At 35.3% G+C, this 25,550-nt stretch overlaps 2 protein-coding genes across 2 annotated transcripts; both read left to right on the top strand.

Annotated features, from left to right (window-relative positions):
- The first annotated feature begins 3,222 nt into the window (after positions 1-3,222).
- On the top strand, positions 3,223-6,087 carry LOC110649491 (U-box domain-containing protein 17). Its single transcript, XM_021804081.2, has one exon. It carries the CDS (start codon positions 3,637-3,639, stop codon positions 5,788-5,790), a length of 2,154 nt encoding a protein of 717 aa, XP_021659773.2. The 5' UTR covers positions 3,223-3,636; the 3' UTR covers positions 5,791-6,087.
- Positions 6,088-11,501: 5,414 nt separating this feature from the next.
- LOC110648918 (G-type lectin S-receptor-like serine/threonine-protein kinase SD2-5) lies at positions 11,502-22,270 on the top strand. Its single transcript, XM_058140593.1, has 3 exons — positions 11,502-12,406; positions 12,539-13,826; positions 21,650-22,270. Exons 1-3 carry the CDS (start codon positions 11,502-11,504, stop codon positions 22,268-22,270), a joined length of 2,814 nt encoding a protein of 937 aa, XP_057996576.1.
- Positions 22,271-25,550: the final 3,280 nt, after the last annotated feature.

Below are 25,550 nucleotides of genomic sequence, written 5' to 3'. Positions count from 1 at the left end.
TAATTGTTAATTTAGTTATTAGTAATTTATTATTTATATAATAATTTAAAATAAAAATATTCTATAAAAGTAGCTATTGCTATTAGAGGTGAGCATTATTCGATTTGAATCGAATAAATCAAATCGAACCGTCTTAATTCAGTAATTCGATTCCATTTTTAAGATAATTTGATTCGATTCAGTTTTATATTTTAAGAATTTCAGTTATTTTCGTTTGGTTTAGTTTTAGAGAGAAAAAAAATCAATTTAATAGAACAAAATTGAATTACTTTATTTATTTTTAAATTGATTTATTTTTATAGGAATTTTATGAATTATATGTAATTATATATATATATATATATATATATATATATAAATTGTTTAATTTCTTTTATTAATAGTTATTAGGTTTAAATCAAGATTAAAATCAGACTAAATAACTTGAAAATTAAGTTTAAATTAAAAAATTCATTCAAATTTAAAAAGTAATCAATTCAAATCAAACCAAATCGGAATAGAGCTTTTCTGGATTTAATTTTTCATTCATTTTGGTTCGATTGATTTTTAAAATATAGTAATTTAATTTTAATAATTCAATTCAATTTGGTTCGATTTGAATTGAATTCTCCACTTTAATTACTATTAAATATAAAAATAATGATATTATCTTATTAATTTTAATTAAAATAAAAGTTATGAATATAATTTTTTATAAATTACTGTTTTAATTTTTAAATATTATTATAAATATTATTTTATCAAATAATATAAATAAAAATAGTGTTTTGATTACACTAAATATCATGAATAGGACCCTTGACTGCTTATCCATGGCCAGCCATGCATACGCGGTAACGGCCGGCGTTAGCCGTACCAAATCACCGTTCACACAACAAGATGGTTTGGAACTTTGCCTTGAAACTTCGCCGTCAAAATTAATGCTTCATTAAGTAATTAATTATTATTTATTAATATTAATATTTTAGTTTAGGTTGGAATGGAAACAAGGCAAATTCGGTGGGATTATCGTCACCGTCCAGCTTGGGCTGTCCCTTTCTCTGACTTGTCCTTGGATTGACCGCACTACGTGGCGTGATCCTGACGGACAAGAATTCAACCATTCGCTTGCCTGCAACGTGTTTACAAGGGAATTGTGAAGAGAAAACAGGTGGAAGCGTGCAGTCCATTGAACCATTATTTCTCTTTTCTTAAATTATAAGAAATGGTCATTTAAATGAAATAATTTTTGGAATTATAAATTAAAATGATTATACTATTTTTTTTGTATTAATTAAGAAAATATAATTAATATAAATAAAATAATTAGCAATTTTATTATATTATTCACTCCTATTATATTATTAAATTATTTTTAAAATTAATAATTTTTTTTCAATTCATACTAAAGACATATTAATATCAACGAAAAAATAATAAATTAATAAACAAATTACTGTTAAAAAAGTGATATATAATTTGAAACACGATTTTTGTCATATATATTTTTCCAATAAAAATTTGGCCAAATATATTATTTGGCTCTTAATTTTTATAAGACAGGTTAATTAACCCCAACATTTATTTTATAAACATTTAACAAATGGTATTTAAAAAAATATAACATTTTAAAACTCGTGTTTTATAAAATAATACCTAAATTTAATAGGTGTGATAATGTGGAAATTAATGTTAGTATGTTTCTTTTAGGTATGTATATTATTATTGCTAATTAAGATATTAAAAAAAAAGAAAATAAATAAAAAATTTATTTATTTTTTGCTATTATTATTATCCTAATTAATTTTTTTTCTTTTGGTACTATTTTATTATCCTCGTTATTTTTTTTAATGTTAATAAATTGTAAAAACAAAAACCATATGATAATTTTTTTTATTTGTAAAAAGAATTTTTAAATTAATTGAAACTAAATTTAAATTAAACTTCTCATTCAGAATCAGATTTTGACCAAAAAAGATTCAGCCATTCAGAATCAGATTAAAATCGGGCGGGTGGCGGGGACTGAAGGTAGGTGAAAATAGGAGGTGATAAATTCCACGTCAAAGGCCGAACTGATAAGACGTTTTGGCCCAAAACAAGAAGGAACGGGAAGCACAACAACAATCTGGTGGACCCTCTTATTGAAAAAGTAGATGTGGAGGGCCATCATTGGTTGTGAGACGTTTCCGAAAATGAAGTCGCTGCTCACAGGCTGTCATCCAAACGAAGCCCGACAATGTATTGTGTGAATGCTAAATGCTCTGCGTTTTGGGGTTTCTGTGTTTTCATTTAGCGTCAAGTCAACTTGTGTTTGGGACAATTTTTTTAGTCAAAGTGGAAAAATTAGCCACTGACAGGTAGGATAGTAACTGTGCTTTGGACTTTAACAATCTTTCATTCAAGTCTCTACGCGTTCTAAACTTCGCGTGGGTCCAACATTCCCAAACCTTTTCCCTTTATATTTATTTGGTCAACCCCTCCAAGCAAATCCTACGCCCCCCTCTCTTTATTTTGACAAAAAAAAAAAAAAAAGCAAAAGTTACAGAAAGTAGATTGCTTTAAAAAAACCCAAAAAATTTAACTTAAATAATAATTTTATTTATTATTACCTAATTAAATTTTAAAAAATACCCATAATTATGGCAAAAAATACCAATAATATAGAGATTGAGGGCCAACAGTAGATACTTCTCTCTGACATCTGACCTTAGTGCAATCCAATCCATACAAAAAGTCTTCCCCTTTTGGATCCCCTTTTGGATATACATACAAAAAGTCTAACAATAATACGGTATACAGATGGATATACGGTGTTTATACATCTTTTTTATCTTCTGTGTGCACGTAACACTTGCTAAATTAATAATTATGCTTATCTTAAATAACAAATCATGAACTGTAATTCCTTTTGATAATTGTATTTTCCATCTAAATCTGTGTTAATAATAATAATAATAATAATAGTAATACTGTAATTAAAAAAGTTTCGGAGATTCCTAAAACTAAAAAGGGCTGCTAAATCTGAGAGGATCTGCAAGAAATACCCAAAAAGATTGAAACTTTGTAAATATAAGAGAAAAAGAATATATGTATAAATTTCTTTGCGTCTGCATACTGTAGAGTGGAAGAAAGTAGAAGAAATGAATGGACAGGAATCTGGATGATTATCAGAGAAAACCCTACAAGTCGTTTTCACGAAAACTGTTTTGAATTTTTCTGTAGAGATAGAGAGAGAGAGAGAAGGAGAAAGAAAAAAAAAAAAAAAGGAGAGAAAAACCAAAGTCATAGGAAATTCAGTCCCTTCGCCTTTTTCCCTTCTGTTCTTCTTGCCTCTTTCTCATCTCTATCCGTCTCTCCAAAACGCGGATTCGCCGATTCTCTCTTAAAAATCCTATCTTTTTTCTTGTATAGGCCATAAAGATTCAACCCCAACAACAATAATCAGAAGGAGAAGAGTAAGCCATTTTTCTGTTCTTTCTCTTTTTCCCCTTCTTTTCGTTTTTCAATTAAAAAATAAGAGACTATTTCTTCTACGAGGAGATTTTGGAGCTGCAGAGATCTCATATAGAATAAAAAACTGAAAAAAGGGCTTATGCTACCTCAAAATCTCTACATTTAGATCTAAGTTTTGGAGTTATTTGATTGGAGGGGTTTCTAATGGCATCAGCTGCGATTTTCTCGTCTCTAAGGCGGCGGAGATCGCCGTCGTTGGAGGCGTTCTTGGCTCCTGTTGATTTAACCGATGTCGCCCTTATACAAACCCTGGCATCGGTGTCAACGGAGCTGGTATCGTGTTTCTCGGGCAAATCGTTCTTCTTTCAGCGAAAGAATTCGCGGTCTCTGATTCGAAAGATTGAGCTTTTCGTTGTTCTGTTGGAGTATTTGAGGGATTCTGGGTCAGGTCCCAATTTGTCTTCTACGTCGATTGTTTGTTTTAAGGAGCTGTATTTGCTTTTGTACCGGTCCAAGATATTGCTTGATTATTGTGCGCAATCGAGTAAGTTATGGCTGTTGCTACAAAACCAGTCCATTTCGGGGCATTTTCATGATCTGAATCAGGAAATATGGACCCTTTTGGACGTTTTTCCTTTGGGAGATCTTGAATTGAGCGAGGATGTTCGGGAGCAGATTGAGCTCATGCAAAAACAGACGAGGAAAGCAAGGTTATATATTGATAAAAACGATGAGGCTTTGCGGGTTAGGCTCTTTTCATTTCTTGATGAGTTTGAGAATGGGAGGATTTCTAGTGTGGTGGAGCTGAGGTCGTTCTTTGTGGATAATTTGGGGATAAGGGATGCCAAGAGTTGTAGAACAGAGATTGAGTTCTTGGAGGAACAGATTGTTAATCATGAGGGAGATGTTGAACCAACGGCTTCGGTGCTTAATGGATTTGTTGCAATAACACGGTATTGTAGGTTTTTGCTTTTTGGGTTTGAGACAAATGAGGTGGAGTTGCAATTTGGGAGTCAGAAGAAGCCAAGAAAAGGGTTGATCTCTCAAGAGATTGCAGACACTTTTATCTCTATACCGAAAGATTTTTGTTGCCCAATATCATTGGATTTGATGCGAGATCCTGTGATAATTTCTACAGGGCAGACATACGATCGGAGTTCAATATCTAGATGGGTAGAGGAAGGGCATTCTACGTGCCCCAAGACAGGGCAAATGCTCACCAACACCCGTCTTGTCCCCAATCGAGCTTTGAAGAATTTGATTGTACAATGGTGCACTGCTCATGGAATCCCTTATGAGCCCCCAGAGAACACAGATTCATCTGCAGAGGCTTTTGCTGCAACGTTGCCTACCAAAGCTGCAATAGAAGCCAACAGAGCCACAGCAAGACTTCTCATTCAACAACTGGCAAATGGGTCACAAGGTGCAAAAACTGTTGCTGCTCGCGAGATCCGTTTGTTAGCAAAAACAGGAAAAGAAAACCGTGCTTTCATTGCCGAAGCTGGGGCAATTCCCCATCTCCGCAAGCTGCTATCATCTTCAAACCCCGTTGCTCAAGAGAATTCTGTAACAGCAATGCTTAATCTTTCAATTTATGATAAGAACAAAAGCCACATTATGGATGAAGAGGGGTGCTTGGGATCTATTGTCGAAGTATTAAGGTTTGGGCTCACTACAGAGGCAAGGGAAAATGCAGCAGCAACGTTGTTTAGCCTGTCAGCAGTTCATGATTACAAGAAGAGAATAGCAGATGAGGAAGGGGCTGTGGAAGCCCTGGCAGGGCTGTTGAGAGTGGGGACACCGCGTGGGAAGAAAGATGCAGTAACTGCTTTGTTTAATCTGTCAACTCATACGGAAAATTGTGCCAGAATGATTGAGGCAGGGGCTGTTACAGCACTAGTAGGTGCTCTGGGAATTGAAGGGGTTGCAGAGGAAGCAGCAGGAGCATTGGCTTTGATTGTGAGGCAGCCAATTGGGGCTGAAGCAGTGGGTAGGGAGGAAATGGCTGTCTCAGGGTTAATAGGAATGATGCGGTGTGGGACTCCAAGAGGGAAAGAAAATGCTGTTGCAGCCTTGCTTGAGTTGTGCAGGAGTGGTGGGGCAGCTGCGACTGAGAGAGTAATCCGTGCACCAGCATTGGCTGGTTTACTGCAGACTTTGCTGTTCACGGGTACAAAGAGAGCAAGAAGGAAGGCAGCATCACTTGCTAGAGTGTTTCAAAGGTGTGAGAATTATGCCTTGCATTTTGGTGGGTTGGGTGCTGGATATGCATTTGCTGGCAACTCTGCTACAAATCGGGATTCAAGTTTCGTTGGTGATGTCTCAGTGGCCATGTCCATCTCGGTACCCGTTTTGTAATGGTAACAAACAGTCTTGTCGTTGTCTACCATGATTATATGTGTCCGTTTTTTCGTTCTTAATATTTACAAATTCTTTCATTGAAATTTAGATGATAAAAGAGAATTTTATAGAAACACCATATCTCGTGTCTTTTGAAAGAATGATCAGTGTTAATGAGCTGTTAGCTCAGATACATGTAATGTCCAGTAATTTAGAACACCAGAACACAAATGATTCAATATGAACAGATATTATTAGTATATAATGTCGAGTCATGTACAACACTTAAATATGATTCATCCAAAATTATGCTAATCGGACTCCTATACGTGTGTCAAGAGAGTTTCATGCATGGCTGATCAAGTCTTTGCATGAAGAATGCTGGAGAGAGATGCAACTTATTATTTTCTGTTTTCTTAAGCCATGCTAATAAAGAGGGCTCCAGAGAAGTGGTTCATGTCACTTTACTGAGTCCTGAAGTGATTATTTACATGTAATTTTACCCGTTGATGAGGTTACAAATGGGATTGGCTAATTGATTAAGGGCACTCTGTGCCTATTACTGTCCATCCTGCTGTAGAGGGAAATAAGGAGCTTTATCTGTATGTCTGTTACATTTAAAATGACTATTAGACTAGGGTCTCTGGCGCCAGATTCTACTTGTTTTAAAAACAAGACTGGCAGCTACAAGAGGAGAGGATGATTTAGGCACCTTAACTACGCTAGAACTAGAAGTTCTATCACGACCCACGTGAAGAACAAAGTTCTGCTTTGAAATTCATGCTTACAATTTTCTTACTGCACCCTTTTAGTTAGCGATTGTCCTGTTTGGTATGTTGTGCGATACTTTTTTAGTTCTTTATCTATCTTTCTACCTAGTAACTATCTTGGAAAACTTGATTTCTCTCAAGTTGGACTGGAATCAACTGGCCTACCATATTATATTAAAATTGAGATAAGAGATTTCAGAACAAAATTTGTGTTCATTCTATATATCTAATGCTTAAAATGTTTGAATTCGTCAATTTCCCAGTATCTTCTCTTTTTCCCTTATTTTTATTTTCGAAAAAAAAAAAAAAAAAAAAAGATCTTGGGTAAGCTTTCCTATTGCACTACATAGTTACATATATTCAACCATCTGCACGAAAAGGTGCAAGGACTTCTTAAATCAACTTTGTCATCCTTCAGATTTCAGCAATTTGGAAATCCGTTTGCTGTAGTAGTTGTCAAATAGAATAGGAAAATATCTCTGTTCAGCAGAATCTTGGCAAGAAACATCTATCATAAAAAGAGAATTTAAGCATGAGTAGATGCTTAAAAATTCAAAATTAGTGCAGGCTAAGATGCAACTCAACACAGGACATTGTTATCGATCATATAATGCGTAGTGTAGGAGCTATAATTCTCAGGCTGTTGATACGCTGAGAGATTTTACAAATGAATGTGATTATCCAGCATCTTTTGGTCATTATGGCCTTTGCTCGAATGGAGGGTGTTAGCGATTGTTGGCTTTTCTTGGATAGTGTATTTTAGGAAGAAAACTGGTGGAGAGGATGGAATTAAAGATTACTTAGACCAAACTATCAGGAATCTCTACGAGATTCACTTATGAAGAACTAAATGCAGCAACTGGAGATTTCCAGGAAAAAGGCTTGGATAAGGAGGGTTTGGTCAGTTTTTGAAGGAGACATGGCCACAGTAGAGAAAATTGCCTCGAATTTATACATCTGACGCCAGATTCTACTTGTTTGAAGTCACATGTAGAGAAAAGAGGCACCATCCATCAAATCTAGAGGGTCAAAAAAGCGTTTCATCAGCATTTCTGTTTTACGAAAAGTTCTGGGAAGAAGAAGGCATCTCATTTTTAACTTATGAAAGAATTTTACTTTATTGGGATTCTAAGGAAAGGCAAGGAGAAGATTTTTCTAGGAATGGAATTTTCTAGAGATGAAAGTGAACTAGTGCTAGTGGTGGTCTCAGCCAGTGATGGAAGATTGACCAGCTTTTTTTTATTTGAAATAAATGCACCAAGAATTTAGTTTGATAAGGTGACACTACTCATTTTGCCTTATCAGATTCCTACCACTAAAGAAGGCAAGTGCCATATCTTCATGCTCATGTCTCCATAATCTTCACTTAAAAATCAAGAATGAATGACATGGTAGCCCACACCTCGTCTACTTTTCTAGTGAATGGACTAGATTGATCAGAATCTTCTTGTAATTGAAAGTTTTGGTAATGGTGAGGTGTAGTGGGGTATGCCCACAACTGATGGAACCCTAAGTGCTTCCAGCCATCACAATTAGGCCATTTACCAATGAAATGATTAGACATTCTGGGGCTGCAAAATTTAAGTTTATAAATATGTATGCGCCAGTAGCCGAGCTTATAAAAGGAGTAGCAATTAGCAACTATAAAAGTTAATTTGTCAAATCTTTTTCATTTGTTTTCTATTTCAAGAATATATATATATAACAAGCTTAATTACTCAACCCATGGCCTTTGGTCCTTTTTTAGACTATAGCTGCAGAAGTGTAAGGGACCCTTTTGTTATTGGGCCTTGGGCTGACACTGTAATATTGTTTCTAATGAATGAATTTTATCCTCCTACAATTTTTTTTTACCTATTTAAGCAATTATATAAATACAAATAAACATTTATAACCTGTAATTGGCTTTGCAAATTAACTTGTGTATTAAAAATAATCTTACTTTTTTTATGAATATATAGGAGCTGTTGATGATTTCAATAACATAATGGAATTGTTAAAAGGAGTTTTAGTTGCTAGTCTTGCAACATCCAAGAGAATGCCAGGGAAAAAATAGTTCAAAATTTAACCTGCAACACTTGCATGAATTAAAAAGTGTGAAATTATGAATAAAAAAGAAAGATATGAGGGCTTTGATGCGGTTAGAAGTCTGTAAACATGCCAATTAAAAACACTTGTTAGTTTCTTAGCTAGTAAGTCTTAGTGCAACTTGCATTGTTGATAATATTTACTTAAAATTGAAGGTCGATGGTAAGCTAGGACTTCAACCTCAGGATTCTTCTTTCTAATTGTTCATGAGGTCTTGACCGACAGCCTGCGTCTCTTTCTTCTTGGTTGTAGCATTTGTGTGTATTAGTATTTATTTCGGGGCTTGCCTTTGGATTGGATGCTTAATTTCCAATTTCCAAGTCAAGGTCGTCAAATTTTGTTTAAAATGGATAACAGGAAAGGCTGGGTGGACAAGGTCGTAGAATTTGTTTCTAGCCCAGAATATATAGACATTAACAGGCAAAATACCATCCTTATGTTTAATTTCTTAGAAAATAAATTTTCATAGCCAACGAGAATCATGGCTTTGTTGTATTCCTTTCATGCTGACTTGCAGCTTTTGCTCATCTTATCATTCGGATACTTCCTTCAATCCCAAATTCAATAATATCATGCCATACCACCAGTACCCTGCAAGGTGGACAAACAATAATCTGTCCCTTCCATCTCTCTTAGGTATTGGCATTTTACCTCCAATATTGACATTTTTTTTTTGAATAGCAGAAAATCTTGGAATAAGTAGGCAATATATACATTATACCGGCGTTAAAAGAATTTTATTGTATAAAATTTTAAAATTCGAGAGATTTTATATTATATTTTTAAATTTAAAAATATTTATATTACAATCCTTAAAATTTAAAAACAGTTTTTGAAATTTATCCATTACATTCCCTATAGGCCCCGAGAATCCAAATACTTTAAATTAAATTTTAACCTCACTGCTGTGAAGTTTTTCCAGGATCAGTTCTGCAAGGTTTGGATTGCTTTTATATATTTGATCATATGAGTCTTAATTCAAGCTTTGATCAAGGATCACCAATCTATTCTTCTTGTATTCTTGATTCCTGCTACTGCAAAACCATTTATTGCTGCAAACTTGTTAATCTTCCTCCAATAAGTGGTATCAGAGTCACCATTAATCTTGCAGGACCTGTGAGTTTTGAAAGATAACCAAGGGAGTTCATAAAAACCTTTTTCAAAAACCATATTTGAAATGGCAACCGGTAGCTTTTTTTTTATAGCTCCACAGGTCATTACTAGTGACAACTAGTAGATTTGATCAATGAAGATGCAAACTTATTTGAAAGCTTATGATCTTTGGAAAGTTATAGCTGAAGATAGACAGCGAAGTTAGGAAAATGAAATAGATAAATGACAGGTGACCATTTTTCTTAGAAATTTCCAATGAAATCATATGTCCATTTCATTTCATGATTGTTATTCATGTAAATTTCCAATCAACTTACTTTATTCTATAAACTTGACTCGATTTATCCTTTTTAGTCTCATAATTAATGGAAGTAAACAATATTTAAGGACTACTTTTCACTATTTTCATTAAAAAAAAATTGCCGCGTTGTTTATTTTCTTATTTATTTTAAATATTGAGAAAAATATAATTTATATATTATATTCTTTAAATATAATTAGCTATCACCTTTTTTTTTTTCAAATTTAATTCTATTCTTTAAATATCTAATAATTACATAGTAATTATATATATAAATGACTAAATTTAATTAGTTGTTAAAAACTAATATATTTTAAATAAAAATAAAAATATCCTAAATTAAAAAATACAAAAAAACTCTAAATTAATATGTTGAGATGACTGGATGGTAAAAATATCTATGGTAATAAAAATTAATATATTTTAAATAAAATAAAAAAATCTTAAAATTAAAAAAATAAAAAACCCTAAATTAATATGTTGAGGAGGATTCAATGGACAAAACATACATGGTAATTTAATATTATAATAATAATGACTAAATTTAATTGACTATTAAATATCAATATAAACAAAATAAGAATATTCTAAAATTGAAAAAATAAAGAAATCTTAAACTAATAAGATGACTGCATTTACTTCTAGTTAAAGTTAATTTGTATTTATTAATAAAAATGATTAATTGTTTATATTATTAACTACTATATATTTTTATGTAGTTAAACATACATATATAAGTAAGAATACATACATCTAATATACATATAATATATTTTCAATAGGAAACAAATAGGTTAGCATATATATATGATATACATTTAATAGCAAACAAAATTGGACTATTTAAAAGTAAAAAATAAAGATTGTTGAGCTCAAAATTTTTTTTTTCCTTTTATAGGAGTTTATATTTTAAAATTTGTCCATCTAAATTATTATTATTGATATTATAATTTTAATACCAAACAATGCAATTAAATTATTAAAAAACATATTACAATCATTATAAGTCTTTTTTAATGTATAATTCTATTATAACTTAGAAGCAATATAAATACATGTCAAAAAGAAGAAAAGAAATATTGGATAAAAAGATATATACAAATAAAAAAAATATGAAATTATATAAAATATAAAATTATTATATTAAATCACTAATTAAAAATAATAAAAAGGCAAGTGCAGCACGCTTAATCAAGAAGATGAACTTAATAAAACAAAGAAAAGTACTCCATAAAAAATTTTAAAATGTTATCAAGTAATAAAACTTAAATTACTTAAAAATAAACTTAAATTAGGACAATAGCTTGAGACATGATAAACAAACTTAGTCAAGAAAATGAATTCTGTTTTTTTTTTTTTTTTTGTTTTAACTCCCAACTATAGATATGAAAGCTATCCATCTGAAGTACTTGGAAATCTGCTTCATTAACATACCATCTCCTCAATAACACAAACTCATGGCTGTGTGGCCTTTGAATGGTATTATGCTTCTGCAGCTTTTGATCATCCTTTTCTTTGCATACTTCCAACAAGCCCAAGTTCTTTACTTTCCTGCAGCAAAGCTGCCCACATTGCGGACCATTTATAATCGGAACATATTTGGCCACGATCAAACAATCCTATCCAACGAGAAACCACATGCTAAGTATGGGATTGGATTTGCTTGTGGGTTTTACTCCCCAAACGAGAGGAACGATTACTTCTACTTGGCTGCTGGATTAGCTGAAGCATTAATAGATTTTGAATCTGGCAAACAAGTTTGGTCTTTCAACAACGTAACATGGTTAGTAAACAAAAGTAGAGCCGTTGGTGAGAATGCTACGTTAAGGTTACTTGCAGATGGAAATTTGGTCCTCAGAGATGCAGATGGTGCTTTTGTTTGGTCTACAGGAACATCTAACAAGTCTGTGGTGGGTATGAAGTTGATGGAAACTGGAAACCTTGTACTTCAAGATAGCAAAATTAAGACTGTTTGGCGATCTTTTGATCATCCAACAGACACACTGCTCCCAGGGCAGAAACTGGTGCCAGGGCAGAAGCTGGTGCCTAGTGTTTCAGAAACCAATGTGTCTGAGGGAGATTTATATTTTTATTTAACATCTATAGGTCTGTTTGCTTCTTACCAATCAGATGAATTAAATTACTTCAGTTATTTTTTCTGGGAGGACAATTTTGATATTGACTCGGTCGAAAGCATTCATCTAAATGATAACGGTTCTTTTGCTGTGAATGCAACAACTTACTACGGCTATTTTATCAGTTCACTATTTGCAGAATTTTCTAATTATAAAAGTACACTGGTCAAATTTGATTCCTATGGGCATCTCAGACTTTATGATGATAATTCCAAGTCGTTTGATCTGTTGAAAGATTTCGTATATAAATGTAATTATCCAATATCATGAGGTGATTATGGCCTTTGCTCAAATAGAGGATGTTCGAGCCCCGAAGGGTTTGTTCAAGACGATGTCTGGAATGCCCAATGCAATTTCAGATGCAAAGAGATTAATCCAACCACATGTGAAAATCCCTTATCCCTCACACTTCATGCCTACGAAAATGTCTATTATTTCAATAGTAAGGCTGGAATAGCGAATGAAACAGACATGGAGAACTGTAAACAGACGTGCTTGAAAACCTGTTCATGCAAATTTGCTCTGTTTCGGTACAGGGAAAATTTTTCATATGAGGAATGTCTCTTGCCTTCACCAGTTCTTTCACTTACATATGAAAGTAAAAACGAAGGCTATCTTAAGTCATTTGCCTTTATCAAAATTTCAAACGATAGTGGGAGTGAAAGAGGTTCCGATACAAATTCAAATCCTGGAGACCATGGAAGAGGTGGTACTGCAGTTTTGACTACCGAAGAACATGGAAAAGGATCTCCTACAACAAAAATTATTGCAGGATTAACTACAGTAACCTTTCTTCTGGTGGGTCTGATTGTTGGCTTTTCTTGGATAGTGTTTTTTAGGAGGAAAACTGATGGAGAGGATGGAATGGAAGATTACTTAGACCAACTATCAGGAATGCCCACGAGGCTCACTTACGAAGAACTAAAAGCAGCAACTGGAGATTTCCAGAAAAAGCATGGAGGAGGGGGGTTTGGGTCAGTTTTTGAAGGAGACATGGTCACAGGTGAGAAAATTGCTGTGAAGCGCCTAGACTATTTAGGCCAAGGGAAGAAGGAATTCATGGCAGAGGTGAAGACCATAGGAAGCATCCACCATAACAACCTGGTGAGGCTAATTGGCTTCTGTGCTGAAAAATTGCATAGGCTCTTGGTGTACGAGTTCATATGTAATGGGTCATTGGACAAATTGATTTTTCATAAAGAGGCCCTGAGACCTCCTCTAGATTGGCAAACAAGGACGACCATTGTTCTAGACAAAGCAAAGGGGCTGGCCTATCTCCATGAAGATTGCAAACAGAGAATAGTTCATTTGGATATCAAACCTCAAAACAAACTATTGGATGCTGGCCTTCATTCAAAGATATCCGACTTTAGCTTGTCTAAGTTGATTGATAGGGATCAAAGGCAAGTAGTGACCACAATGAGAGGAACTCTTGGGTATTTGGCTCCTGTATGGTTCAGCTCAGCAATCATAGAGAAGGCAGATGTTTATAACTTTGGCATTGTAGTCATGGAAGTAATCTGTGGAAGGAAAAATTTAGATAGATTGCAGCCTGAGGAATTCATGCATTTGCTTCCAATTTTCATGAAAAAAGCTGAGAAGGATCAATTGGTGGATATGGTTGATGGAAGTGAGGATATGCATGATGTAATTTTAGCTTAGCTGAACTTAACTAATAAAGAGAGCATATAAAGAACAAAAGAAAATGGGAGAAAGTATATTTTTATTGAATAATGATCTGCTTAAATACATGAGTTTGCAGCTAAAAACCAGAAATAAAAGCAACAAACTTCCTAAACTTTAGCTACTAACTTTAACAGCTAGTAAATAACAGAAAATCAAAACAAATCTCCTAAAAACTTGGTCAAAGAGCATATGTTGCACTGAATATTAGTTGCAGCACTTACAACCTAATCTTAAAGACACCTGGCATTCAAACCTGAGCTTGCAGCCTTAGTTTCGCATGTACAGCCACCTCTGCTAGCTATGTCAGCATCCATATGAGCAACCATGCAACCACTGATGCACACATTCAATACTCCTCCTTGCATCAGTGGGTGGAGATTCCAAGTTTCTCTCTTAGAAACTCAAACCTGCTTTTAGGAAGAGCTTTAGTGAAGATATCTGCTAGCTGGTTCTCAGTCTTGCAATACTTCAAGCACACTACACCATCCTTTTGAACATATCTAAGAAAGAACAACTTTATACTGAAATGCTTTGTTTTTCCATGAAAAACGAGATTGTTGGAAATGGCTATAGCTTGATGAGGATCATCATGGAGCACCACCACCCTTTAAAGGGGCAATCACTAGGGCGAGAGCTAAGCAACTTCAAAGCATGCTCATGGACCATAAAAGAGTTTTCGGCTTAGGAGGGGAGTTGCATAAGGAAGGCCTAGCTTGCTTGCTCTAAGAATCTAAGTGGATCACCATGTGCCAAGTTAGAGCTTCCATTGCCACGTCACCAGCCACTTTGGACATGCCTCATGCCACCTTGGAGTCCACTTGGCAGCCACCTAGGTGTTTGTAGGGTTCACGCCACGTGGAGGGAGCTCATTGGTTCATTTGAATTAAAGAGAGCTACTTTTTGATCAAGTGGGCCCTAATATTCTACCACAAAGAGGGACTAATTGCTGTCACTTTCTGCTCTTTTGCAATTAATGCTGCTGCTATCTTTTCTCTTTATAATTAATACACTTACTATTCTTGTTAGGATAGCCAACATGGCACAATTATTTGTAACTTTTGTCTTAACATTTTTAGCTTGTGTTTCTGTAACCCTAGGTTTATAAGGAAGAGAATATGTAACACCCTAGGCAAATCCCACATCGGCAAAACACGGGGGAGATGTTGAGTTTATAAGTTGGTGGTTCGTAACCCCTAGTAACGCGTTTTAAAACCGTGAGGGCTTTGGCCCAGAGCGGACAATATCACTAGTGGGCTGGGCCATTACATTTATTGGTATCAGAGCCACTCCGCGTGCAACCTTGGGCGATGGTGGGGCAAACCTCAGCGAGGATGCTGAGTCCCATAAGGGGGGTGGATTGTAACACCCTAAGCAAATCCCACATCGGCAAAACACAAGAGAGATGCTGGGTTTATAAGTTGGTGGTTCGTAACCCCTAGTGACGCATTTTAAAACTGTGAGGGCTTCAGCCCAGAGCGGACAATATCACTAGTGGGCCGGGCCATTACATTTATATACATTTATTACTAGTGATATTGTTCGCTATGGGCCGAAGCCCTCACGGTTTTAAAAAGCGTCACTAGGGGTTACGAACCACCAACTTATAAACCCATCATCTCTCCCGTGTTTTGCCGATGTAGGATTTGCCTAGGGTGTTACAATCCACCCCCCTTATGGGACTCAGCGTCCTCGCTGAGGTTTGCCCCACCGTCGCCCAAGGTTGCACGCGGAGTGGCTCTGATAAATGTAATGGCCTGGCCCACTAGTGTCACACATTACCCCTCTGTAAGGCATAACATGATTCCGTAGAATACCTAATGAACTACCGAACTTCACCTACCGATAACTCATTAAGTACCCTACAAGGGATTTTAAACAATTTTCTTACTTTTGGACAAGTGGTGAGCATTTTTTAATAGGTATTTAAAACATATGATTAAAAGTAAATCTAGTTAATATTTTTAGTCCATTTTATTTTTCTGCAAATTTTATAAAAATTTTGACAGAGTTCCCTCTGTATTTTGAGAAAACAGTTCTTCAAATACCTGTAAAAAGCACTTCTAAAAATTTTTTTCAACAACTGCTTCAATTTCATACTCAATCTCAATCAATTTCTCAACACATTTATCAACTTTCAAATTTCAAATCCACTATCCAATGATCATCAAAATACTAGCAAACCATTTCATTCAAATTAAATAAAATAGTTCCATTCATATTTCATTAGAAACAAAACAATTTAGATACATTATTACAAAATTTACATTAAGAGAATTTCAAACTACAATATATATATTACAACTTTATACAATTTTTATACAAACTGCTCAAGACCCATTTTTACATGTCCATACATTTATGTGCAATATATACATCAAAAGAAATATTTACAGTTAGGGTATAAATTATACCCGAAGACTTCAAGCTGAATGATCCTCAATCTTCAGCAGCTCAGTCTGCTGCTCCTCTAGTCTCTAAATCTGCGACAGCAATAAAAGCTATCGCTGAGTACTAGGACTCAGTGGTGCACAACATACTAAAATAATCTTTATGCAAAATATAAATCACATTTATTCAAAAATTTGACTAAACGTAAGCATTAAACACAAAACATGAATTATGAAATTTTAATGCAAACTAAGTTCACTTTGAAGTATCAAAACACATTTCATAAAACCCACAGTTAGATCATTCCATTCGAAACAAATAGAATCTCAATAGCCAGAGGCTAAAGAGAAATCACATCACAAGGCTAGCTAGCTCAAATATATGGATATCCATTCACATCCTCTTCTACTGGCACACCTCAACACTTCTCCAGAGAAGGAATCAAAATTCGAAACTAATTACCCCCACTAGTCGTGCTAGTGAGGTGTTCAAATATATGGTCATGACACTGTGGTTTCAAAACTTATCTTAACAGTTTGCTAAACATTGTCATTTCAAATATACACCATAACTTTCAACAATTTAAGTCAAAACATCATAACTAATGTCACAAATAAATTTTCAACAATTCAAGCAAATGTAAAATACATATTTCATTCACTTTATCAATACATTTTAAAGCATAGTGATGTTGTGCACAAACCTCAAACGAGTCGCCTCTTGGCCTCGACTCGGTTCCTCATGTTCCTTCTCGGTATTCTTTTCAACTGAAACACACAATTTTATAATGTTTCAGTACTAGAACTTAACATAAATCCAAAATAAATTTAGCTTCACATTTACCTAGCTCTAACGTTTTAAATTCGACGTTCTCGAAATTTTGTGTTTTGGGTTACTATTCACTATACTATTCAAGTCAAATTGTTGACTTTTTAAGGCTTAATAGGTATGGGAACTCCAACTTTACCCACATACCACATTTTGGTCATTAAATTTGTTGGTTTTGGTCATTTTCTCAAAGCTTAGGTCTTTTAGGCAAAATTGCCAATTTTCGGTTTTGGAGTCCTAAGTTGCACTGTTTCATTGGTCCTTTTACTGTTGGAATTTGGCAAACCTTCCTTCATAGAAAATGTTCCTTATTGTCTTAAGTGTATTCTCATTTTTGAATCACCCCAATTGGAGTTTTGTAGCTCAAGTTATAGCCAAAATACAATTACTGTTCACGTGCACTGTTCATGCTGTAATTTTGGTTCTGGCAAATTTTTAATCCAAATTCGTTCAGTAATTTGATCAAGTTAAGTCCATAATTTGGTCTAATTTCCTTCATACGAAATGTTCTACTATGTCTTAGGTTTCCATCGGTTCAAGAATCGCCTAAATCGGAGTTTTCTAGATAGAGTTATAGCCATTGGAACTTTACTGTTCAAATGGAAATCTGCAGTTTTGCAGGTTCAGTAACTCAACTTTGCTCAATAATTTGATTAGGTTAATGGCATAATTTGGGTTGGTGTTCTTCATGAAAGTTTTAGATCTATATCTTATCTAATTACTGGTAAAATTTCAGGTCATTTTGACCTACCTAGCTCGAGTTATGACCAAATGAACAATTACTGTTCATTTGGTCAGTTTGTGCAGTGGCAGCCTGCACTTATTCAACTTTTGTCGATTGGTTCACTAGGTTTTGGTCAGTTTTTGGGCATGGTTCCTTAATGAAAATTGTGTCATTTTATATCTATTTTCATCCCCAATTGGTGGCATATCAATTGGACTTGTAAAATTTCCGTTTTGGTCCTTCAAAGTTGGCTTGGTGCCAGTAGCATGACCATTTACCCTACGAATTTGACTTCCATTCTAACAATTCCCACACATCTCCTTTGGTCATTATTGACCATTTTTCACTTCACAATAGGTCAAAGTCATCATTTATACATTTCTCCAAAATTTGCCTCAAAACCCTAGTTTTCAAACCCTAACCACACTAATTCATTGTAATTAACTAATTCAAAGCATATAAACACAATCTTTCAACTCATTCAAGCATTTTAACATGTTTTACTCACTCAAACTCATGCAAATCACTCTCCCCTCCCTGCTGGACGAATTTCAATTTAGTCCCTCATACATATTTTTTTCCATTTTAAGCATATTACAAGCTAATTCAAGCTAAAAACACAACAAGTAAACTAATCTTGCACCTTAAATCACTCACCTTTGTGTAGTAACTTCTAACTCCCTTTTTCTCCAATTTTCTTTCTTTTTCTTGCTCCTCTATACTCTTCAAGATGCAAGGATGAGGTTTAGTGAAGAATTTTAGGGGAACTTATGGTTAATTTAGAGTGTATAAAGCTTGAGCTAAGAGCTCTAATGGAGGTTTGAGAGTGAGCTTTGGGAGAGGGAAAGTGGACGTTGGTTTTGGGGGAGAAGATGAGAATAAAATTTTTTTTTTATGTTGTTTTTATCTTATTTAAAAGATATTTAACTTAGTCAAATTTGGTGGGAAAAGAATTTTTTTTTATTATGACATCATCCTTGATGTCACACATGATGATGTCACTACCTTTTTACTTTTTTATTTTCTTTTTTTTTTCTATTTATTTTTCTATTAGTTCTTTAATTTAATTCTCGATTCCGAAATTTTTTTTCTCCGATTTTATTTGTGATTAGGTCAGAGTCACTCGGGTCAATTGACCAAATTGCCCTCGCGGTTCATCGGTTGCAATTAATTTCATATTTCTTCCGGCTCCCTGACCTAATTATTTGACTGGCTTAACAGTTCTTTTTCGTGATTTTCTCTTTTCCACTGTGTTCATAAGGGTCCTAAGGAACGCGGCGTCACTTTTTACGGATCGAAATTTGAGTTTAAAATGACTTCGCAGTCATTCCCGAGAAGGTCACCCATCGCTGTGACTCTCGGCTAGTTTAACTTCTTCTGTTCTGTTTTTCTTGTTTATACTTAACTAATTGGACATTACTAATTATTTGTGTTTATAGCTTTTCTAGTTGTCTTAAATGTGATTCTAATCCCCTTAATTGTCCGGACCGACACCGGTCACCGGAACAGTGAAATATACCAGGCTATGCAAACGGGGTGTTACAACTAGTGATATTGTCCGCTCTGGGCTGAAGCCCTCACAGTTTTAAAATGCGTCACTAGGGGTTACGAACCACCAACTTATAAACCCAGCATCTCTCCCGTGTTTTGCCGATATGGGATTTGCCTAGGGTGTTACAATCCACCCCCCTTATGGGACTCAGCGTCCTCGTTGAGGTTTGCCCCACTATCGCCCAAGGTTGCACACGGAGCGGCTCTGATAAATGTAATGGCCCAGCCCACTAGTGATATTGTCCACTCTGGGTCGAAGCCCTCACGGTTTTAAAATGCGTCACTAGGGTTACGAACCACCAACTTATAAACCCAGCATCTCTCCTGTGTTTTGCCGATGTGGGATTTGCCTAGGGTGTTACAGAATACCATCTTCTTCCTTCAGTTTTTATTTTCTGCTGTACATGAGAGCCTCCCTTAGAAAGAGTTTGAGTTTTCTTTCTTGCTAGTTTCTGGAAGAACTAGAACTTAGGCAACTTGATCACTTACCTATTTTACTTGATGATCAATGTAATCTCCCACAAGTTGGATTATTGTGTTGACGCTTTATTTGTTCGTCTTTGAAATATATATTATGGTGCTTCTTTTTCCATAGAGATTACATCTTATTTTGTTCAAAGAAAACTTGTTTTGGTGTTGATGATTCTTGGGTTCCATTAGAGGTCTACATCCTTAGGCAATGTTCATTTGGGTGCCTATCATATTGGTATTAGAGCATTAGGGCATCAAATCAAGTAAGTATCCTTCATTCTTTATGTTCCTTAAGTTGATTTTTTTTGTTTGGTATAAACTTCTAAGGCATTCTGCCAAAGAAGACATTTCTAGGGTTTTTGTTTTTCTTCATCTTTCATGCTTTTCATTTCTGTTTCTAATACTTGCTGCTGAAATCTTCATCTAGAGTTTTAGAGAAATTTCTTTAAATCTATCTTTCATTCCAATTTTGTCTTAGGGTTTAATCTATATTCCAGCTTTATAACATCTTTGTGCTAGCTAATTTCTTTGAACTCTTGCATAATATCAAGCATGTTGAGCCTACTGCAGTAATTTTGATTTATGAGAGATTGATGAATTGATAACTGAAATTGAGAATTGACATGATTAGTAGCTGATAGCAATGCAATTTTGATGATATATCTACTGCCCTATTGGAGTTTGTGGTGTTTGTGCTGGAATTGTGATTTCTTACCATTGTTGAATTGGGGGAAATTATAGAAACATGAAGTTAAAGTTTGAATTTGATTTTGAAATTTCACCAGAATCATTTAGGTATAATTATTTGCTTCATACCAAATTTGGGGTGAAAATACCTCTGTTTGCCTATTGAACCAAATTTTGCGTAGAAACTGGACTATTTTTAGTTCACATAACATACCAACCCAGAAAACTTTGAAAATTTACAGGCTTTTTATACCCCTTTTCACTAGTTCCTGTGTCAATTTTGGGAGTTGTTTGACATTGTTTTCTTGGCAAACTAAAATTTTGCAGTAGACTTGATCAAATTTAGTTCACATAAGAAACCAATCCAGAAAATTCTGAAAATTTATAGGCTATTTATATCCCATTTCAGTAGTTCCCATGTCAATTTTGGGGGTCATTTGATACTGTTTTTTTATCAAACTAAAATTTTGCGGCAGACCTGATCAATTTTAGTTTACATAGTAAACCCCCTCAGAAACTCCTGAAATTTTACCAGTAGTTAGTCAGTATTGGGTTTCTAGTGTGTACCAAATTTTAGATCAAAATATAGCCGTTTGTGTGGTGAACCAAAATTGGAGCATATTTTTGGTAAATTATGTGAACTGCTGATATCTGTGTTGCATTGATTATGAAATTTGATATTTGAGCTTGATATTATTTCATTAGGTTGTCTTCATTCCAGTTTACTAACTCTTCATTTGGTGTCTATCTCTTATTTTGATCCCAGTGTCACATTGCTTGTTCTTGTGTCACGTCTTATTCCTTATTATTCTTGATCATTTTGTTTAAAATTTGTGAGTTTTTGAATTGCCATTGGTATTTTAATTCCAAGGGAACCAAGCAAGAAGAAGTGAGTGGTAAAAGGCTTGAGGGTGTGAGTGCATTAGAGGGTAAAAGCCATCTGTTTGTGTGAAACACCTAGAGAGTTAGCCATTTCCTACTAACTTTTTTTCTTGCAGCTCAAAATCATGTCAAATGAAACTGGTAGTAGTGGGGAGAGAGTCCTAGTTGATGAAGCTATGTATAGGGACGTCGTGGCTGCACAATTTGAGAGGTTGACCTTAGGCATGAATACATTGAGGGATGACATGAATAGGATTTTGGAGGAGATGAGAAGGATGGGGAAGAGAGAGCAAGGGGTAGAGATGATGCTAGGGACAGAAGGCAAGAAGTGAGAAATATAAGGGAACCAAGAGTGGAGAACCTTGAGGGTGAAGTGCATGTTGAGGAAGATTTTAGGGAAGAGATAAAAGAAGAATTTGAGGTTGGGAACTACAACTATCGTGGTAGGGGTTATAGACCACCTAGGAGCAGGGGAGCTAGAGGTAGAAGAGGAGGTAGGTTGCCTAGATTTGGGGAGTATAGATATGGTGATTATGGATATGGAGGCCTAGAAGAGAGGGTAGACACTAATGTGGGTAGTATTAAGATGAAAATTCCTCCCTTTCATGGGAAGGAGAATCCGGATGCTTACATGGAATGGGAAAGGCAAGTTGAGCTAATTTTTGAGTGTCATAACTATAGTGAAGAAAAGAAGGTGAAGCTTGCAGTCGTAGAGTTTAAGGAGTATGCTATAGTGTGGTGGGACCAGTTGATGGTTAGGAGGACTTTATGTCTTAGACCCATTGCTTCTTGGAAGGCTATGAAAGAAGCAATGAGGGAGAGATTTGTTCCCAACACTACTTTAGGGAACTCCACCAAATGTTACAAAGGATGACACAAGGAGAGAAGAGTATAAAAGAGTACTATAAGGCAATGGAGATAGCCTTAGCAAGGGCACAGTTAGATGAACCTCCAGAGGCTACTATGGCACGTTTCCTAGCTGGTCTTAACATGGAGATTACACATGTTGTTGAGTTGCACTCTTACACTAATTTGACTGAGTTGGTGCACATAGCCATTAAAGTAGAAAAATAATTGAAGATGAAGAGAGCTTTAAAGTATGGTAGTTGTGTCCATTCAGCTCCAAAGGCCCCTTGGAAACCAAATGTAGATAAGACTTCTAAGGGTGAGAAAGAAATTCCTAAGTTTAGGAAAGAAGAGTGGAAGGGAAAAGAAAAGGTAGAAAGTAAAGATAAGGAGAAAAGGGGGTACTGCCACTATTAGGACTAGAGATGTGAAGTGTTTCAAGTGTTTGGGATATGGGCATTATGCTTCCCAATGTTCTAACAAGAGAGTCATGGTGATTAGGGAAGATGGGGAGGCAAAGAGTGAGGAAGAAAATGAATCTGAACCTTTGATGTTGGTTGAGGGGAATGAAAATGAAGAGGATGTGCATGTTGAAGAGCCATCCGATGGGTATGACTTTGCATTGGTTACCATGAGGACCTTGAGTGCTCAACTTATTATGGATAAGGATGAGTTGCAAAGGGAAAACATCTTTCATACTAGGTGTGTGGTGAAGGAGAAATTGTGTAGCATGATTATAGATGGGGGTAGTTGTTGCAATGTGGCTAGTTCCTTACTTGTGGAGAAATTAGGATTGCCTACCCTTAAACATCCTAAACCTTATGGGTTACAATGGCTAAATGATTGTAACAAAGTGAAGGTAACTGAGCAAGTAGTGGTACCTTTCACTATAGGGAGCTACCATGATGAGGTCTTATGTGATGTAGTGCCCATGATAGCTACACATCTTACTAGGTAGGCCATGGTAGTATGATAGGTATATGATTCATGATGGGAGGAAGAATCACTAAAATTTGAAGAAAGATGGCCACACACATGCCTTGGTGCCCTTGTCACCATCACAAGCACATGAGGACCAAATGAGAATATTGAGGGCTGTTGAGGAGAGAAAAGAGAGTTGGAGAGAAAAATTAAGAGAAGCCGAGCACAAGAGTGAAGAAAGTAAAGAAAAGAGTAATGGGAAAGAGAAAAAGAAAGAAGTGAAAGAAAAGAAAGTGAGTGTAATGGAAAAGGGAGAGGGCTCGGAATAAAAGGAGAGAAGAGAGAAAAAGATGAGCTTGTATGTTGGGGGAAGGGAGTTGAGAGGAGCTTTGAGGGTTGGGATGCCATTGTGCATTCTCATGTATAGGGAGAATTATTTAAACATTTTTGACATTGACCCCAATCTTCCTTCTTCTATTGTGTCTCTTTTGCAGGAATACCAGGATGTGTTTCCGGATGAGATACCTTCGGATTTACCACCTATTAGGGGTATTGAACACCAAATAGATTTCATTCCTGGTGCTCAAATTCCTAATAGACCATCCTATAGGAGTAGTCCAGTTGAGACTAAGGAGCTTCAAAGACAGATAGATGAGCTTTTGGCTAAGGGACATGTCCGTGAGAGCATAAGTCCTTATGTGGTTCCTGTTTTGCTTGTGCCAAAAAAGGATGGAACATATAGGATGTGCGTGGATTGTAGAGCTATAAATAAAATCACTATAAAGTATCGCCACCCTATTCCTAGATTGGATGATTTGTTGGATGAATTGCATGGTTCTTGCTTTTTTAGTAAGATTGATTTGAAGAGCAGTTACCATCAAATTAGAATGAGAGTTAGTGATGAATGAAAAACTACCTTCAAAACAAAACATGGCTTATATGAATGGCTAGTAATGCCTTTTGGTCTCTATAATGCCCCTAGTACTTTCATGAGGCTTATGAATCATGTTTTGAGAGCTTTTATTGGACAGTTTGTTGTTGTCTACTTTGATGATATTCTTGTCTATAGCAAAAACATTGATGATCATTTGCATCATTTGAAACATGTGTTTGATGTGTTGAGAAAAGAAAAATTATATGTAAATGTGAAAAAGTGTTCTTTTTGCCTAGAAAGAATTGTGTTTTTGGGATTTGTTGTGAGTAGCAAAGGTGTTGAAGTAGATGATGAAAAGGTTAAGGCAATTAGAGATTGGCCAATACCTAAAAATGCATATGAAGTTAGGAGCTTTCATGGATTAGAAAGTTTTTATAGGAGATTTGTACCTAACTTTAGTACATTGGCTGCTCCATTAAATGAACTTGTAAAAAAGAATGTGACATTTGTTTGGGGTAAAGAACATGAACATGCATTTGCCATGCTTAAAGAGAAATTGTGTTCTACATCTTTATTAATTTTGCCTAATTTTGATAAGACATTTGAGATTGAATGTGATGCATCAGGTGTAGAGATTGGAGCTATTCTCATGCAAGAGAAATGTCCAATTGCTTACTTTAGTGAAAAGTTGCATAGTGTCACATTGAATTATTCTACATATGACAAAGAATTGTATGCATTAGTTAGGGCATTAGAGACATGGCAACATTATCTATGGCCTAAGGAATTTGTCATACATTCTGATCATGAGTCTTTGAAGTATATCAAAAGCCAACATAAGTTGAGTAGGAGACATGCTAAATGGGTAGAATTTATAGAGTCTTTTCCTTATGTTGTGAAATATAAGCAAGGCAAAGAGAATTTGGTAGCTGATGCACTCTCCCGCAGGTATAGTCTTCTTACTACTCTTGATTCTAAATTATTGGGATTTGAGTATGTTAAAGAATTATATGAGCATGATGATGACTTTGCTGCCATATTCCATGCATGTGAGAAATTTGCATTCCAAAAGTACTTTAGGCATGATGGATATTTATTTAAAGAAAATAGATTGTGTGTGCCTAAAAGTTCTTTGAGGGAATTGCTTGTAAATGAGAGTCATAGTGGAGGCCTTATGGGCCATTTTGGTGCTGCCAAAACACTAGATGTCCTTAGGGAGCATTTCTTTTGGCCCCACATGAGAAAAGAAGTTGAGAGACTATGTGCTAGATGTGAGACTTGCAAGAGAGCAAAGTCTAAGGTGATGCCTCATGGGCTATACACACCTCTACCCGTGCCTAAGCATCCCTGGATTGATTTGTCCATGGACTTTGTCTTGGGATTGCCTAGGTCACAAAAGGGTCATAATATCAATGCGAGGCAACGGATATCTGTTCTTTATTGTCACCTTATTCAACTACCGGTAATCGATACATAAGCGAAAAGTGCTATCTTTCTTCTTAACAAACAGCAT

This window comes from Hevea brasiliensis, chromosome 18 (genome assembly GCF_030052815.1).
Source record: "Hevea brasiliensis isolate MT/VB/25A 57/8 chromosome 18, ASM3005281v1, whole genome shotgun sequence".
Taxonomy (NCBI): Eukaryota; Viridiplantae; Streptophyta; class Magnoliopsida; order Malpighiales; family Euphorbiaceae; genus Hevea; species Hevea brasiliensis.
The sequence above is the reverse complement of the archived record's forward strand: the minus strand, read 5'-3'. Positions and strand labels throughout refer to the sequence as shown.